Here is an 18448-nt window from a genome sequence, read left to right as displayed (position 1 = left end):
TCAAGACATCAACGCCAGAGGACCTGGGGTGAAGTGTGATCTCTGCGACAAATTCTCAAGTATTCAGGGGAAAAGATAGAGAAAGCAGACGTGTCAAAATGTAACAACCAGAGAATTTACGTGAAGGGTACACGGTGCTCCTGGGGCTAGTCTTTCAACTCCTTTAATAGCTTGAAATTTTTCAGAAGTGGCAACGGGACAGAATGCATCGGTATGTGCTGCTGTGAATCGGGAGAAACGGGTGAAGCTTCGGGAAGCTGTGGGCGCTGGAGGGCGGGGTGGAGGGGAGCGGAGTGCATGGGGTTGGAGAGTCCTGTCACGGTAGAAACCTTTTCATAGTCTGTGGACTTTGACCCACGTAAGCGTATTACCTTGCCCAAGGGAAATGAATGACCGCAGTGTAAAGTTTCTGCCACCTGTCTGTGAATCGAATTAGGTATAAATGCTGACTCTCAGCCTGGGAACACTTACTTAGCACTTTCGGGTGATAACTCTGTGTTGTGGGAAGTTCCTCGGGTCTTCACCCACTAGATGCCAGTAGACGGCCCCCTGCAGCCACTCTGACAGCAGAAACCTTCTGCCAACTGTCCCCCGGGGGCAAAGTGAGCTCCATGAGGAAGCCCTGTGCTAGACAATTAGGACCAGGGCCTCCCAGGCAACGAAGGAGTGTGCTCAGGGAACCTGCTGATTCGGGGGTGGGGGGTGGGGGGAGCATAAAAGTGACAGTACCTGTAACAGTCACCTCACCTTGATGAACATAGTTTCCTAGAAAAGTTCACTTAAAAAATCACAGACACACCTCTGCCAGAGTATGACGGTAGGACGAAATTTTGAAACCTTACTTTCAGTATAAAACAGATTCTGCCATGACATCCAACAAGGTCAAGTGAATTCAGCAACCACTATGTCTCAAATTCTGACCTTTAACACTCTTCCCCACTTGCACTCTAACAGCACCGACGGGGATGCAGCGATCCGAAATCAGTGACAACCACGTCTGCTTACCCTGTCCCCCGACACGAGGCAGTTCCCGTTGGGGCTCCACTTGAGGACGGTGATGTCGCTGGTGTGGGTCGGGGGGACCGCATGCTGCTCCTTGTCCTGCTTATTAAACACTGTCACTTCTCCGGTCTCCCAGCCAACAGCCAGGATCATTCGCGTCGGATGCCAGCACAAGGAAGTGACCCGGAACGACCTCTCGATATGCGTATCGGGCGCATGCTCACCCTACAACGGACAAGAGGTAAATCCCACGTGGTGAAGGGAGACAGCTACTCTGGAACTTCTGGCTGATCAATGAAATCGGTATCAGCTAGAGGATATAAAGAGCTGTTTATTAAGGAAACGTTCTACTTAATTTTCATTGAAACACCAATCTTACCCTTGGCTATGAAGGCATAGAATTAAGACTCAACTGACCACGCTGACCAGGTTATCAAGGCGTATGATCTCATACCTCATACTCCCAACGGCTTGGTTGCTAGCTAGTATTTCAATGGGTTCCAATCAAACTTTATTTACAAAAATAAGCACTAGGCCCGGAGGTCAAGTGCGTTGACCCCAAGGTTCTATAAGTGCGGGCTCTTTTTTTTTTTTTTTTTTAAGTTTTTTAATGTTTATTTATTACTTTGAGAGAGACAGAGACAGAGTGCAAGCGGGGGAGTGTCACCAACCCTGACATGGGGCTTGAACTCATAGACGGCAAGATCATGACCTGAACTGAAGTCGGACGCTCAACCGACTGAGCCACCCAGGCACCCCTGAGTGCAGGCTCTTGGGTGACCCCAGGAGCCTTTCCAGGGTCTGCAATGCCAAAGTTATTTGCGGCCCCTCTGACCTCCAGGCTGTTTTCCAGGAGCAGGGGACCTCAGATAGGACCCAGAAGCACGCAGACATCACTGATGACCTTTGCCGCTCCAGTGAAGGTGCGGTGGGACTGCAGAGGGTTGCAGCGGGAAGGGAGATTGTCTTTGTGACACGTGAGGGGTGTCGTGTACGGAGAATGGTGGGGAGCAGGGGGTGGGGGGGCTTCCACAAAGCTCTCAAAGAGCCATCCCGGAAAGAGATGTGCTGAAGTCCTGACCTGGTACCTGTGCCACGACCTTACTTGGAAATAGAGTTTCTGCACATGATCAGGTTAAGAAAAGGTCATTAGAATGAGCCCGAAGCCAATGGCTGGTGTCCTTACAAGAAGGGGAAAGAGACACACACATGATGGCAGTGGAGCGATGTGGGTACAAGCAGAGGCGGCCACCGGAAGCCAGGATGAGGGCTGGCACGGTCCTCTCCCAGAGTCTTCGGGGACAGCATGGCCCTGAGGAGCCCTCATTTCAGACTGTGGCCTCCGGACTGTGAGAGGACAGATTTGTTTTAAGCCACTCAGCTCACGGGGATTCGTTATGGCGGCCACAGGACACCCGCAGAGCTTCCGATGGCCAATGTGGCCAACAGGAGACAGGACCGGGACGCACAGATGCACGGAGGGGTTAGCTCTGGTCAGAGGCCACAGGCTGACTGTGGAATCTGCTAGACACTCCTAACCATGTCCCCAACCTAAGTGCCGGGGCTGAGAGAACTGTCCACACTGAAGGGCTTTTATAATATTGGGAGTTTGAACCCCAGGAAAACGTGATACACACACACACACACACACACACACACCCCACATTCCACACATTCCCCCACACCCGTGTGCACACATATACGTGAGAACGAAGAGGAGACAAGAGCCAGAGCTCTGGGAGTCAGCACTGTGGCTTCTTACTACTCACTTGTTCCAGGTATACATCCACGCTGCCTCCTGAGGTCGGGCTGACAGAGGCAACTGCCAGGAACGGATGCACAGGGTGCCAGTGGATGTGGGAAGGAGACCCAACGGAGTCCGGGGCTTCCACTCGGTGGTCAAAATACAGGGCCATGATGACACTCAGACCAAGTCAGGGCTCAAACCTGCGTGGGAAAGATGGCCAAGTCCAGTTGGTTTTGAACAAAACAAAGACAGCGACCATACAAGGAACCGGGAAGGACAAGCATCACGAAGCCAACATCGGAACATGATGCAACTGACAAAGGCCCCTTAAGACCATGCAGGCAACTTTATGTGGAAGAGAGCTCTAACGGGGAAAGCGTATAATAAGCAAGAAATTGGACCCGGAATGATCCAGGCACGACAGAAAGAATAAAACACTGCCATCAAAACAATAAAGTAAAGCCCAGCAGGCTAGACGACATCCTTATTCCCATCATAAGGAGGGCAATTTGTATTTCCATAGCTGCCCTTTGAGCAAAACTCTCCAGCCAAATAGAAGTGAAACTGCTTCACAAAAATATATAGAAAAACCTAGTATTCGATTTGCTATAAAGCCTGAAGACCACGGCTGTCTTCAACATCAGACTCTCAGGTAGTAGAAGGCAAGAGGGTTCCTTGGTTAGAGAATCGAGAAAACGAAGCCACGGCAACAGTAGGGACGGTGAACCTGATTCGTTCCCGGAAAAGATTTGCGTACTGCCCCGCGCAGGAGGGTGGGACGGTGCGTGACTGGCCAGTCCCGCTGCCCACTTCTCACACCCTCGAGTCAGTCTGGGGCAGCTAACTGGCAGATAAGACAATATTTGCAGGTTCCTGTGCTATCATTTAAAAGTATTCAACGTCATGCCCGTTAGAATGGCCGTCATCAGATAAAGAAGATGTGGTTTACATAGACGACGTACTGCTTGGCAATGAGAAGGAGTGAAATCCTGCCATTTGCAACAACGTGGATGGAATGGAGGGTATTAAGCTGAGTGAAGTAAGTCAGTCAAAGATATCACAAAGATATTCCCTCATATGTGGAACTTGAGAAACTTAAGATCATGGGGGAAGGGAAGGGGAAAAAACAGTTTCAAACAGAGAGGGAGACGAACCATAAGAGACTCTTAAATACAGAGAACGAGCTGAGTGTTGATGGGGGAGCGGGGGGAAGGGGAACACGGGTGATGGGCAGCGAGGAGGGCACTTGTTGGGATGAGCGCCGAGTGTTGTACGTAAGCGATGAATCACGGGAATCTACCCCCCAAACCGAGAGCACCCCGTATACACCGTATGTTAGCTAACGCAGCAATAAATTATGTTTTTTAAAAAATGGCTGTTACCAGAAAGATAGAAAATAACTCTTGGCAAAGACGTGGGGAAACCGGAACCCTCGTGCACTGCCGGTGGGAGTGCAAACTGGTGCAGACGCTGTGGAAGACGGTATGGTGGTTCCTGAAAACTCAAACACAGAGTTCAGCAGCTCCACGTCTGGGTGTACACCCGGAAGACTGAAAGCAGGGGGTCGGGTACATCCTTGTACACACACGTTCACGGCAGCACTACTCACAGTAGCCAGAAAGACGGAACAACCACGGTCTCTTGACAGATGAATGGAGAAACACAATATGGTGCACGTACAGGACACAGAATGAACCAGCCTTGAGATTCTGACATGTGACAATATCGATGAACGTAGGAGACGTTACGTTCCGCTCAGTGAAATAAGCCAATCACATAAGATCCAATGCAGTGTGTTTCTACCTCTGGGAGGGACCTAGCATAGTCACAAAGAGACAGAAAGTGAAAGGGTGGGTACCAGGGCCTGTAGTGCTGGGGGATGGGGAGCTAGTGTTTAATGGAGAGAGGATTTCTGTTTGGGAAGATGAAGAATACTGAAGAGGGTTGGTGGGGATGGTTACACCACACGTCAATGTGCTTAATGTCACCGGTTGTATACACGCAAATAATTACAATGGTAGATTTTATATTACATATGTTTAGCCACAAGAAAAAAAATGGTGTTAAAAAAAAATGGATGCCGCGACGTTCTACCATCGGAGTGGAGAATGGACTATGCCATTTGCTTTAGCAGCAACAATAATTGTATCAGAGGAAGCCTCGAAGTCTCACCTTGGATTTAGAGAAGGAAACCCGTTTCAGGAAGAAGCTAAATGCACGAAGGTACAAATGAACAGTCATGTATCAAACGTTCCCCTTTTTCTTCTGAGTATATACTGAGTCCGAAACACACGCACACTTTCTGAGGTGGTGTTCTCATTGCCATGGAGTAAGGAACACATGCTGGGGGCTGCTGGTGGAGCAGGGAGGCACGGGCAGGAGGCGTGGGGGGCCGGAGTCAGGGGAAAGGGCAGGATCCAGAGACCTCTCCCCCCCCATCACAAAGGGGACATCCACTCTGGACGGGGCTCCGACTGTCCTTATGCACTTTCAAATGAAGTCAGTACAACGGAAAAAAACCGCATAAAAATCGGGGCGTTTAAACGAAAGGAAACGTTGCGTTAAAGCAAAGGAAGGCTTTTGAGTTTTCATGTGTCGCAGCCAACCAAGGGTGGAAATTTGGGGCTATGACAAATTTGTACTCGTGTTTAACAAGTTTACTTGGTGAAAATATTGCTCTGAAAAATAAGTCATGTTAATTTTGTTAGACTGAAGGAAGAGTTACCACAGCACTTGAGGTAAAACCTGGTTTCCCCTGTATTTTTTGTCTCAAACATCGCTGTGGAATAAGCATGGGTGCTCACAGGTTTTATTTTTTTAACGTTTTATTTATTTTTGACCCAGAGAGAGAGACAGCATGAGCCGGGTAGGGGCAGACAGAGAGGGAGACACAGAATCCCAAGCAGGCCCCAGGCTCTGAGCTGTCAGCACAGAGCCCAATGCGGGGCTCGAACCCAGGAACCGTGAGATCATGACCTGAGCCCAAGTCGGCTTAAGCCACCCAGGCAGGTCTTTAAACTACTTTTTCCTGCCTGGGACTTTCTCCACCTTTGGATATTCAGAAGCCCCATCCCTCTCTGACTTCACTACCAGGTTGTTCTAGGCTTCTCTCCAGCGTCCCCACACAGGCCGGTCCTTCATTGCAAAGTCCTTCAGATTTTATTGCAAATGTGTGCTTGAACTGACTTCTCTACCTGCTGCAGGTGGGAGTCCCTGGCTGCACCCCGAGCCCTGAGAACAGCACCCCCTCCAGGCAAATACGATGAAGATATTGGTTAGCAAGAGAAGAGGCTCTTGCTGGTTTATTGCAAACAGCGGCCAAGGTGGGGAGTCCGTTTTTACCCAGTGTGATGGATTGCTCACCATTCCTTGTACCTGCGTTTCAACGTTTTTCCACTATGAAGAGGGATTATCTGCATGATCATAAACAAAAGCTACCAGGGTAAACACAAGAAGAGGTGACTGACAATATTATCCTTACCTAACGACACCGATCAGTGGCATCAGTTCGCAAACAGGCGCACTTCCTTTCCTTAAACTCAGGGCCTCTAGAACAACAAAAAAGTGGCAAATGTACAAACTTTGAGGAAAAGAAGCAAATTCCGTTAGTTCTAAGCGATTTGCTCCTGTCCGACGCCAGTCCCTGCCGCGGACCACCGCCTCGGGGCGCCCGGCTCAGCTGGGGGTTCGGGGTGCGCAGGCGGACTGAGCAGCGAGGGGGGGCGGGGGGAGGCTCGGGGGGGGCGGCGGCAGAATGCAGGGGCGCGGGCACTCGCGGCCACCCAGCCGGCGCCGCCTCACCGCAGACGGTTCAGGGTCACAGCCGCAGGCCTTGCACGCGAAGGCCGACTGGCCGCGCATAGGGGCGGTTTTCTAACCCCCACCCCGTCCCGCGGGGGTCCCGGGAGCCCTGCCGAGGCCGCCCGCCTCCCCTCCCGGGCCCCGCCGGGGGCTCGTCCCGCCCCGCGGCCCTCGGTGGAGCCCGGACTGCGCCCGCTGTGGCCATCATCGCGTGCTGACCTCGGACGCCGCGGCCAGCTCCCGCCGACCCCGACCCGACCCGACCCGCTCGGCCGAGGCCCGGTTTCCGGAGGAAAATGGCCCGGGAGTCCGCGGGACCGGGGTCTGGCCCGGCTCGTCATCGCCCCGCTCCCCCGCCCCAGACCGCCACGGAGCCCCTACCCGGCGGCTCGCAGCCCTCGCCCTTCGACCCCACTCACCTCTGCCGAGCCACAGCGCGTTGCCCGGACAACGGCTGCGCGCGGAACGCGGAAACTGCCGAACGTGAGAGCGGCGGAAGCCGAGGCCACCCGAAGCGCCTCGAGAGGCCGGAAAGAGCCGAATACGGTCGAGAGTGTTCGTGAGGCGCCAAGGGCAAGAGTCCCTGGCGGGTCCCCGCCGGCGGCCCTCTCCGCTGTCCTGCGGGGCATTTGGTCCCCGTCGCAGTTTACAACCAACAACGCCAGCTCAGAAAGGGGAGCTAGGAGGCCAGCATTTGCCTGTGCTGCGCAGAGAAGGGAAGCGGGTGACATTTTTATGGGTGTGATGAGGATGCAAAGCCTGTTGGGACCGGCTCCTGCAGTTACACCTTAATAAACGGGTTGGTCAGCTGACAGTGTGGAGGAGAAACGAAACGCCATCTTCCTTAAGATTCTCTTCGGTTCATCTTCTTCGGTCTTTGGGACCGCACACCGTTTGCTGGGCTCTACTTTGTCTCATCTCAAGGAGGAGGGTGTGGTTCAAGAGGATTTCTGAGCAAAGCCGATTGATGCGACGTAATACTTGATGTGCATGCAACAACGCTTTGGGGGCCGTATGGACTCCTTTGGCGAGAAAATGGTAGCCAAGGGTAGCTATGGCTTCATCCCATTAGAAACCAATGTGACTCGTGGCGGCAGATTGCATTCCCAAAGGCACTAGAACGTGCGCCCTGGCCTTTTCGGTCAGGCGTGCTTAAACTTGGAAATTAACTTTGAACAACACAGCGAAGTCATGTCGTTAAAGGGAAAAAAATGTTGCTACAGCAAAGAAGTCCACATTAAGTGAAAAAAATAAAAGGAAAATGCGGATACTACTGGATCCGACAGGATAGGTGCTGGATCACATAGGTACAAGGAATATGCCGTTTTTAAAGACCTCATTTTCAGAAACAAAAACATTTATTGGGGAGAAAAAAAACCCTGACTCGAGACACTGTAGATTTAAGGTGTACTGCGTGTTACTTTGATGCATTCGTGTTATGTGGCGGCTGTAGCGACATCGGTCATATGACGTAACTAAGTACAATATTATCGTCTGCATCCGTCTTATTGTGCATTAGAGCTCTATGACTCATACGCTGCTCCTTCCAGGTTTGTACCCTCGAACACCACCCCGCTTATCCTCTCTTCCGTAATAAACGCGAGAATTTAGAACACGCTCCTTTATCGCCATGACGAAGAAATATGACCCACGTGCCCAGCGCCATCCACTGCACTAAGAAACTTCAAAAGCACACACTCGATCTAATAAAGGGCGTATTTATCTCACTCAGTTGCATTTGTATACTTTGTCGTCAAAAACCCGGTTCGCGCCGGATTCAAGACTCCGAGCTGAGGCGGCGTTTACTTCTCACGCATCCGTCAACACGGCTCCGGCCAATCACAGCCAGGGCGCTGGCCCTATTGGCTGTCTATCCGCCAATCCGGAGAGACGCATTGGCCCGCACGGCCGCGAGGCCGGCGTCACAACACTACCAGCGTCGCAGGCCCGCCCCGCGCCCCCTCCCAGCGTCCGTACGAGCAAGCGCGCGCGCCCGCTGCTGGCCAATGGCAGCGCCCCTAGGGGGGCGCGCCCGCTGGAAACTCGGGCGTGCTCGTCCCCGCGCGCGTCGCCCCGCCCTGCCCCGCCCCGCGCGCCGTCCGCCCCGCCCCGCCCCGCGCGCAGTGCCCGCCGTCTCCGCCGGCTGCCGTAGCCGGAACTGCTGCTGAGCGCGGCGAGCCGGGCCTCCGGGAGCTGAGAGGCGGCAGCACCCGCGCCCGCAGCCTCGTCAGCCGCTCGCCTGCCGCGGAGGGGACGTGCCGGGGCGAGGGCCCCCGGGCAACTGCTTCCGAGGCGGGAGGACCACATCGACGTCGCGGCTTCTGTGCAGCGGGCTCTCGGGGGCCGGGGCTGCCCGGCCCGGCCGGTTCTGCGGGCGCCCGGGAGGCCCCCGGGGAGCCCGCGAAGCCAGGCCGCTGCGAGGCGTTGATGAAGAAGGTGACCGGGGGCCGGGGTTCGGGAGGGGTGGGCCGCCCCGACCGCCTGTCATGGCGAGGCCGGGGCCCCAGGTGGAGCGGGGCTGCGGGAGAAGCGGCCTGTGCCCTCGCGTCGGTGCTTACGCACGCGGTACTCCGTCGGGGTGGCCCGGCGGAGTCCGGACCGAGGAGTGGCGCGGTGACAGCGCTCTTTGTGTGCAGCCAGAAATCGGCCCGGGAGGGAGGGTTTTCCTTTTTCCTTCACGAAGCCTGACAAAACGGTGTCGAGTCGGGATTTTTCGCTTGAGGTGATTCCACCTCTGCGAACGGTCAGGAAGTAGCGTTGGAGGTTTTCGGTCAAAGGATTCCATCCCCGTGGTTTCCTTTTCCTGTAGGGGAAAACTCTGAAATGTGTCAATATCCTTTTGGTTCTGAGAAGCCGTGTCCTTCTGCGTTCAGGTCTTCCCTGTATTCAGCCAGGCACACAGGCAAGTCTGTTGTGTTGTGGCCGGTGTATGCCCTGCGTGGGTCCTGCCTGGCTTGACTGTGGGTAGTTTTGGGGATAAAAGGTCCCTGGGAGTGGGTTTCTCCTCATTATAACCCAGAGAAAGGCCCTTTGGGGTATTCCCAGGTTTCTTAGGTACGAACGATAGGTTGAGAAATAGGTCGCCTTAAGTGCTGTGCGCCTTAAGTGAAGTCCTCTAAAAAGTTTGGGTGTTTGCCCTGTATGGTTTTATTCTTTGGCAGAGTTTTTTTTTGTATTTGTTTTTTTTAACTGTCATTCTTTAAATTCGAATAATTTGTAAGACGAATTCCAGCAGATGAAAACTGGCACAGATCATTTTGTGACAATACATCGGAGCAGTGGGAGGTGTTACTATGATTTTTTGCTATGATTTTTACTCTTTTCTAAATGTTTCCGTGAGAGACCATTGCCCCTATTCCTGTATTTCACCCATAGCCTGGATGCCTTGCTGTCTTTTCCCTTTTGAACGAAGCGTTTCCATTCCCAGCAGCTTTGTTGAGGATGTCAAACAGTTTGGACATAGTATCATCACCTGTTGAGGAATCTAATTTTCATCTTTCTTGCTTTATCACAGGTACACATTACTGACCCTTTTGGGGCTTGTAATGTGATGCTACCTGATCCTGACTCAGTTTTTGAGCGGATCTGCTTCTCGGACTTGCGCACATTTTTAGGGTCCTCAAGTTCTGTGGTTGACATTTCACACTGCAGCGGGTAACAAAGTTAATGCAAGGGTTTTATCAACGGTTGTCGAGAATTTTTACACGACCCCGTCTTCTGCCCATTCTTGCATTTGGATCTGGACGTGTCTGCGGATGTCACGTTCACTGGTGGCTCCAACCTGTTCCATGCCCCAGGCTCCTTTGTTGTAGAAGCATTTTTAATTCGTAAATCTCGGCAGCAGCACACACCTCCCACCCTAGGAAGCAAGATTCCCAGAAACCCCGAGCTTATTATTCTTTACGTGTGTTTTAAAATAACCAGGCGGACCGGCAGCCGCGGGCCACCATGGAGTCCCCTGTGCACGCAGGCGAGCCCGCGCCTCTCCCCTGGCGGGGTGGATCCGGGCCCCTCGCCCCCGCTCCGGGGCCAACTTTGGGGAGCGGCGTGTGGGGCAGGTGCGCGGGCCCGGAGCCCCGCGCGTTTTGGGGGCGGGGAGGGGTGGGGTCGGGGGCGCGGGCGCCGAGGCTGGGCGGCTCTGGGAGACGCCGGCGCGCAAGCCGCCCGCGGCGCAGGCCATGAGTCGCGGCCCCACGGGGTAGGTGGCTCGGGGCTCGGCCCCGGGACCCCGGGACCTCCTCCGGGGCCCGCCGTCCCCGGCCCTCCCCACCCCCACCCCACGACCCCGCCGGCCGGGGCGCCGCGCGGGCAGGGCGGTCCGGCCGCGGCCCCCCGGACCGCCAGCCCCGCCGCCTCCGCGCCTGCCGGCCGCCGTTCGCCGGGGTCGGCGTCGGGGGCCGGGGGCCGGGGCCCGGGCCGGGCGGCGGCGGCGGCGGCGGCGGCGGCGGCGGGCGGCCGGGAGGGGATCGGGAACAAACAACGGCGGCCATGTTGAGAGGGCATCGGTGCGCTAAACTTCTCGGGCAGGCTGCCGGGCGCGCGCCTCACCGGGGTCCCCTCCCCTGCCCCGCCAGGATGACAGTGAAGTTGGGAGACGGCGGCGGCGGCGGCGGGGAGGACGGGCTCAAGCGGCTGGGCAAGCGGTCGGCCGAGGAGGACTCGCTGGAGGGCGAGGGGCCCGGCGGCGGGGACGCGGCCGAGGAGAGCGGCGGCACAAAGAGGGACGCCAGGACCCCCCGGGACGGCGGCGACGGCCCCCCTGCGCCCGCGGGCGGCCCGCAGGCCCCGTCCCCGCCGCCCGCCTGCCCGCAGGACCAGCACCACTTCCTCCGGTCCAGCGTCAGGCCGCAGAGCAAGAGGCTCAGGAAGGACTCGTCGTGCGCCGGGGGGAGCGGCGGCGCCGGCGGCTCGGGGCCGCGAGGAAAAGGTACGGGACCCCGGCTCCTCCAGGGTGTGCCCCGGACCCCGGGGGGGTGGCTCAGAGGGACCCCCGCCCGCGTCCCCGCGCGCGCTGCCGCTCACTTCAGGTGGCACTGGGCTGGGGACGTGCCCCCTTTCTCCTCCCAAGAGGCTGTTGCTCTCTGTGCTGAAACTCCGGGAAGAAGCAGTGAGTATGCGTTCTGGGCAAGTACAATGGGTTCCTGAGTCTGGGGGGGTTTTCCTGGTAGAGCAGCCTCGGTGACCTACACGGTGGGCTCTTTAAACCACAGACAGTAGTTGGGAGAGGAAAGGCGAAATACCTACCATGCCTCTTTCCTGGACACGAGCTGGTGGACGTACAACAAAGGAGTGGGCTTTTGAAACTCATATGATAAGCCAAAAGTGACGGGTCACAGAGTCTGACTTGGGCCCATCGCTCCCTGCCTCCTGTAGTCTAGGCTCAAAAGTGCTGAGGACACGGGGATGCAGCCCTTAGACTTTCCACCGGGCGCCACGAAAGGCTGTCCCCTGGGGAAGGAGGTAGTGAGAACATCTGCGGCCTGGGACGTACCTACCGTCTGCGGTGTTGGCCCCGCGTTCTGGCCCGATGGACAGGAGTGCAGCTTCGCTAGGGTCCCTTCCAGAACCGGGAGGAGAGCCGCGCCGTGATGCTGCTGCTGCTGTGTTCGTTCTCCGTCGTGTACCGCTTTTCTCTGTGAGAGAGCTGCTCTTAACGTCCTTTTCGTTCGAGGCCGACTCTGCAGCACTTTTACAGGTAGCAAATGGAACAAAGTTCCAATGAGTTTTTCAGGAAAAAAAGCCTCATGTTTAGTTCCTTGGGAAAAGGTAAGTGAAATTTGTTAGACGGCCCTGATCATCTTAAGAAGGAAAGATTTCAGAAACCAACGGAGGAAGAACCCACTTTGGAGACCTGTGCCAAATGTGTACGATTCAGCGGAGTTCTGCCTTGTCCTCATCTGAGGAGGCCGGCCTCTGAAATCATCCTGGCCTTACCAGATTTTTGTTTTTGGTAGATCGGGTTTAAGTAAAGTTGTAAGTGTGCGGTAATTTGGCACGTTTCAGAAATTAAACCTTGGGTCACATACGTTTACGTTGGTGTGAGAGTTGTCAGTTAATTAGGAAAACGTTAATTTGCTTTATTTGTTGTGTAAAACAAATAGCTTTTCCGCTCCTGGTTACAGGTGTGTAAGTCAGCTCAGCCCCTGGGATGCCGTCAATGGTTTGTGGCTTCAGAAGCCCCGGTGGAGCTGAGGGCCTTGCCAACTTGGCCCTCTGACCTTTCATCTGCTTGTTTGGCTTCTTGAGTCTGCCAGAGAGAGGCGCCCACTCCCCTGAGAAACCAGGCACAGCGGTGGCTGCTCACGTGCGACGGGCCGAGTGAAAGCCCTTGGTCACCTGTAAATGGCCAGCTGTGCGTCAGGTGCCGCGGCGCTCTGGCTTCGGTGTGTGGTTAGACTCACAGCCGTCAGGTGATGAGGGGAGGTTTGCTTTCGTTTGCCCAGAAGAGTGTGGCTCCCATGGAGAAGGGCCCCCGGAGGAGCTTCACATCACATCATCGGTTCTTGTTCCAGAGTGTGGCTCTGAGTGGCGATCGACTTTCCGTTAGGAAAATGGAAGCTTGTCAGGATATGTGCTTCTTGGGAGCTACGTACTTTCTTATTTTAGCAAGCTGATATTTCCCGGAGTGAGAGTAAAGTCAAACCGTAATGGTGGCTTTTAGGAGAGGAGTAGGAAGCATGTCTGCTTTGCTTCACAGGGAAGGTTGAGCCTGGAGTTTCCTGGTGGGGTCTGATGTTGGCTCCACACTTCACGGTTCCCTGCCACGTGTCTCGGGAACCTCTGCTTGCTTATCATCTCCATTAGCAGCCAGCAAAGGTCAGGTTCTGACTGTGTGCCCCGTAACCTTTGCAGACACTTCTTAGAGGGGCATCTGTCTTACAGATTGTGGAAATCTCCACCTGGGGTGTGGAGCGCAGATCCAGGGGGAAATGAACAGTCCAGCGTTTTTTAGTTTTTTCAAAAAATGAGATTTCCATTCATCTGGTTGTTGGCGGTTCTTTGGCCGATAGCTTGCAGACAGGCGTGCGAAGCTTGCGGTGAGTCTGGGGGAGACGGTCTTGTGGAGGGAAGGAAGTCCCCCTGGACTGCTGTCCGCAGTGCTCTTTTCTTGCTCTCCAAGAGGACTGTGTTTTGTCAACTTCAACAAACAGTGACTTTTTTCTAGCACGATCCTGCATTAAATTCTCTTTGAATTCTAAAGGTCAGGATTTAGCACCTAGGTGCCGGGCATCTCGTATCTGTTACTTCAATGTCAAGTGGGCGCAGAAACTGAAGTTTGTTGTTTGAATGACCTGCTCCACCTAAGCGGAAGGTAAGCCGCAAACCAAGGATGTGTTTGAGCCTGCAACCCAGAATTCACATATCTGTAAGAACCAGGTCGAGGACACAGAGCTCTCGAGACTCTTCCGCCTTTGGCCAGTTCGCGATGTGGGTGACTGAGCAAACCTGTCTCTCTCTCGGAGGTTTGGTTTCTTTGTGAACGGGGATAACGCCAGCGTCTGCCTCGGTGCAGTAAATATCACCGCTAAGCCCTGGTGTAAGTCGTTAAGAATCTCCCGACGCCTCTGTTATGGGAAACATGGATAGTTTTGAGGTTAGGGAGCTAGAGAGTCTGGGCAGGTGGACACGGGCAGGTGTCACCTGTGGGGAGGGGGAGAGAGAGGTCCCAGGAACGCCCCTGAGCTGCTACCTGCCCTGTCGGGCCAGTTGAGGTGGGTGCAGAGTAGGCTCTCGCTTTCCATTGCTGCCCTCCCTCTCCCCTGCTCCCTGCCCAAGACCCTTCCTTCCACCCACCTGCGGGCAGGCTGGTCGTGAAAGTGCGGGCTCCACAGTTGGGCTGTGTCACCTGGTTTCTCTGTGCTCGTTCTGAGGGAATCAGCAAATCCCTGTGCAGAACTTACGTATGTTTTGCACAAACCGTGGGCTACTCATAGCTTCTAGGTGTTTTTAGAAGACATCATGTGAGCTCTGCCACCCCGATGGGGTCAGCCTTTGGGAGACGAATACCATACCGGAAAGAGAGGTGAGCTGGCAGTCGGGAGACCCAGGTTCTACCCCCGGAGCTGCTGTGGGGCCGGTTCGGCTGTGGGACAAACGGAGGTCCCTTCAGCGGCCCAAACGTTAGGTTCTTTACTTTCCAAATGGGTCGGCTGAGATAGTGGCGAAAGCCACCTTAAGGTAATGTTGAGGGATGAAGGGGTCAGCTTGCAGTCTGGACGTGGGTCCTCTGTGTTTCAAGAGAGCATTCTGGAAGGTAGGTTCCGTGAAGTCGGTGGAGCTCTGTGTGTGTGGGCCTCTGGGAGAACCCTGCGCAGGGCCTGGTCAGAGTGCGCCCCTTCCCCCCGGGGCCTTTCTGTCCGTCGGCACCGGCACTTTGCTCCTCATCTGCTCCGGTCGCTCGTGTTGTCGCTTCCCGGGCTCTTGGGCAAGGCCCCAGGCCTGGGCTTCTTGTGCCCAGTGTCAGTCGGTAAGTGACGTTTAATAAAACCAGGTGCGGCGGCGGGGCGCCTGGGTGGCTCGGTAGTTTAAGTGTCGACTTTGACTCAGGTCGTGATCTCGTGGTTTGTGAGTTCTGGCCCCGCCTCAGGCTGTCTGCTGACAGCTCAGAGCCTGCTTTGGATCCTCTGTCTCCCTCTTTCTACTCCTCCCCTGCTGGTTCTCTGTGTCTCTCAAACATAAATTAAAAAAAAAAAAAATTTCAGTGATGACCGTACGGAGCCCACCGCGGCCACCTGGGCAGGGATACCAGGCTTTGCCAAGAGCTCTCAGACCTCTTGGGGAGAAGAGGAGGAGGAAGGTGGGGTGCTCCCCCCCGCGCCCCATGTGGTGCGGCACATTGTAGAAGACACGGTAGCCCTGACACACGGTGCTGCTTTGTGACCCCCGACCGCACGTCGGGTCAGGAGACCTGCGTCCCTGGCCACCTCAAATCTGGGCCCTGAGGAAGCTGTGCGGGATAGAGAGGAAAACACCCGTAGCCCAGGGGCTCTCCGTGAAAGACTGAATTCAGGGTCATACAGACTGCACTGGCTTCACGTTGAAGAGCCGGACAGAGAGCATAGGCGAGTACATAAGGCAACATCCGAGCGTTGGCTGGAAGGTGGAGCTGATTTTCAAACACCTCGCTGACTGTTAACATCAGAACTACCGTTTCTACGGCGCCCGCTTGTGGAGTTGCCCTTGGCCCACCGAGGATTCCGTAGGATTTTCGTTTTACACTGTACACCGTGTCTCGTTTTGGGTTACACGAAGTGGTAAAGAGAACAGAGGAAACGCGACAACGAGCTTTGTCGTGGGCGGTGGCGTGTGCAAGCATCTTACGTCGCGTGACCGCAGCGTTAGTGCCGAAGACCGACGTGCGAAAGGCCGAAGAGATTCTCGGGTGTCGTGTTTCGTGTTTGCCTGGGTCTCGAGAGTTACCTGCAGAAAATCTCGTCATTCGTTGAAGAAGGCGTATGTTTCGTGTGCCTTGGAGGGAGACCAGCCCCGGGCGTGTTGAGGTCGAGGCTGGGTGTCGTGTGGAGGCTGGAGACGCAGCAGACGCTGCGGGCGGGGCCCGGGACATGCACCGGGACCGTGCGGGTCCAGGTCACCTTCGGCTCTTGGAAGAGGATGTCTTGGAGGCGGGGACCCCACGCAGGGGCTCCGACGGCACGGCTGCGGTGTCCCTTGCGCTCTGTGCAGACCCGGCAAAGGCCGAGCAGGAGGGCGGCGTCCTGGTGGAGGCGAGCAGCTTGTGGAAGACCGGCGTGCGCCACATCTGCTGACGCGACGCCCTACCCGGGAATGGCCTTGTCCCACGTCGTCCTTCCGGCCTTGGTGGTGAGGGCGTCCCCTCAGTCACAGCTGGGCTCTAAGAGCGAGCCTGGCCGCTGTGGCGTTGGACGTGGAGGGCGTGTGCTACGAGGGGCACAGAAGCGGCCCCTGTCTCGACCGTGGCATGTTGTGACCGGAGGCGGCCAGGTGAACGGACTGGCGTGTGTCATGCTTGGCCTCTGAAAGGTCCCTGTCCCCTCTCACTGCAGACCCAGGCCACGAGGAAGCGTTCCGGTGCCTGGAGATGCGCTTCCGTCCGCGGACACTGGAACGTCTTTCTAGCTGAGGGTGGATGAAGTGCGGGGTGGCCCGCCTGAGTCCCCCTCGAGGGACGTCATGCAGCACCTCACGGTGCGGGTCTTCTGCCAGTCTCTGCGTTCATACCTTTGGAAGGAGGCTCCCCAGACTCGAAAGGAAACGTCCAGGATAGCGAGTTAGTGCGTCTTCTGTGTCTTACCTGGTCATGTCCCATGGTTTTGTTTTCAGCGGTACACGTGCTCCCCAGTCCTAACTCTTGCCGCTGACTGCCGCATGAGCTTGGGCATGTCATTGAACCTGTCCGTTCCTTTTTGCGTCGCAGGCTGAGGGAAGGATGTCGAGGTCAAGTTCCCTCCGTCCTGAAATCCGTGGATTTTTCAGCTCGGTGTGTAGTAAAAATACAGAAGCATCTGTGACGCGGGCGTCAGCCACCATGGTGTTGTGTGGCTCGAGGGGAGGATGCCGGGGTTTGGAATAAGAGGCTTGGTTCTAGCTGCCCAGAGGCCTCGGGGCTTTCGTGCTTTTGGAGTCTCGGTCTCCCCGTTTCTGAAATGTGTATAATAACCACACACTGTGAAGACAGAAAGGAGTAAAGCGTTCGAACGCGCTGTAAAGGTACCGTAGAAATCCACACTCCTTTCCTGGTCCAAGCAGCTGCACCGTGGTGTGCCTGCCAGGCCACTGTCCCTGTGCCTCAGTGTTCCCATTCAGAAGGCGGGCATCGTCTCCCGTTTCGGTGACATGAGGGGCGTGAGTGATGGTGCCCTGGACTCCTGCAGAGATGTGGTCGGGGGGGGGGGGGGGGGGCGCGCGTGCAGGAGGCAGACGGCCTAGCTCGTCCTGGCGGGGAGTGGGCCGCCACAGCCGGCAGACCCCAGCCGCACATGTGCATTTGTCAGGTGCATGCTCTGGAGGGCAGGCCATGGCCAGGGTTGATGATTTGGAGACGGGGGAGGAGGCCGTTAGAGTTGTCTCACTCAGGAGTGGTACAGGGCTGGCCTGGGAACGGGGAGAAGCTGGGCGGCCCCTGGGCAGCTGGAGGACTGGGACACAGAAGCAGGTTGAGAGGGAGGGTGGGCTCTGTTCTGGAGGCCCTGGGCTTCGGGGCCTGGCGGGGGGCCTCTGACCTGCTCTCCTGCGGTGCCCTAGCTCTCGTCAAGCGTCCGCTGTGAGGCCCGATGCCAGGCCTGGGCACAGAAAGGTCAGAGCCTGTTCTTGCCTTCTGCGACCTCGCCGTTGGGATCCTTCTCTTGTACGTTTTTTTTTCTAGGTTTGTTTGTTTGAGTTTTAAGTGTTTTTATTTATTTCTGAGAGGGAAAGCGTGAGTAGGAGAGGGCGATGAGAAAGGGAGAGAGAGCGAATCCCGAGCTGGCTCCACATCATCAGCACGGAGCCTGACGCGGGGCTTGAACCCACGAACCGTGAGATCCTGACCTGAGCTGAAGTCGGAGGCTCAAACCGGCCAAGCCACGTGGGCGCCCCTCCCTCCAGGTTTCTCGGACGCTGACTTCTCGTCACGCAGGCTCTCGCTGTCTCTGTGGCCTCGCTTGGGGCGTGGGCCTTAGTCCTCGGCGCACATCCACTCCCAGCCCTGAGAAAGCCCCCATACCCAACCCGGTCTTGCTCACGGCGGTCTTCTCTTCCCCCTGCGGCAGCTCCCCTCTGTCCTCGCTGGCTTCCCTCTCCCCCTTCACGCGTCACTCTTGGCATCTGAATGTTTCTGCACTGGTGGTGGCGTCTCCCGGGGGCCCAGCGTCACGGTCTGCCACAGTGTCTTTGCTCCTGCGTCTTGTTTCTGCCCGCGGCTGAGGGCTTGAATGAGCC

General features: G+C 56.0%; 2 protein-coding genes across 12 annotated transcripts in view; one reads left to right on the top strand and one right to left on the bottom strand.

The window, feature by feature from the left end:
• Nucleotides 1-8322, bottom strand: part of IFT140 (intraflagellar transport 140) — an 81073-nt gene extending 72751 nt beyond the window's left edge. For 2 of the 10 annotated variants that reach the window (XM_011290729.4, XR_006591143.1), the window contains exons 1-5: nucleotides 6970-8319; nucleotides 6231-6297; nucleotides 4359-4565; nucleotides 2772-2949; nucleotides 1006-1227 (exon numbers count right to left, since the gene is read on the bottom strand). In XM_011290729.4, the coding sequence (XP_011289031.2) occupies nucleotides 1006-1227; nucleotides 2772-2918 (369 nt within the window). In that variant the 5' untranslated portion in view covers nucleotides 2919-2949; nucleotides 4359-4565; nucleotides 6231-6297; nucleotides 6970-8319. The other 8 variants (XM_045047865.1, XM_045047866.1, XM_019821231.3 and 5 more) reach the window with 8 other exon arrangements.
• A 355-nt stretch (nucleotides 8323-8677) lies between these two features.
• The window catches only part of CRAMP1 (cramped chromatin regulator homolog 1), a 57229-nt gene continuing 47458 nt past the window's right edge, over nucleotides 8678-18448 (top strand). Inside the window, exons 1-2 of one of the 2 annotated variants that reach the window (XM_023246402.2) lie at nucleotides 8678-8986; nucleotides 11125-11477. In XM_023246402.2, coding sequence (XP_023102170.2) covers nucleotides 11126-11477 — 352 coding nt within the window. In that variant the 5' untranslated portion in view covers nucleotides 8678-8986; nucleotide 11125. Of the gene's footprint in view, nucleotides 8987-11023; nucleotides 11478-18448 lie in introns of those variants that run through there. The other variant, XM_045047868.1, reaches the window with a different exon arrangement.

Source organism: Felis catus, chromosome E3 (assembly GCF_018350175.1).
Source record: "Felis catus isolate Fca126 chromosome E3, F.catus_Fca126_mat1.0, whole genome shotgun sequence".
NCBI classification, from domain to species: domain Eukaryota; kingdom Metazoa; phylum Chordata; class Mammalia; order Carnivora; family Felidae; genus Felis; species Felis catus.
Note: the sequence above shows the minus strand (reverse complement) of the source record. Positions and strands in the feature narration are given on the sequence as shown.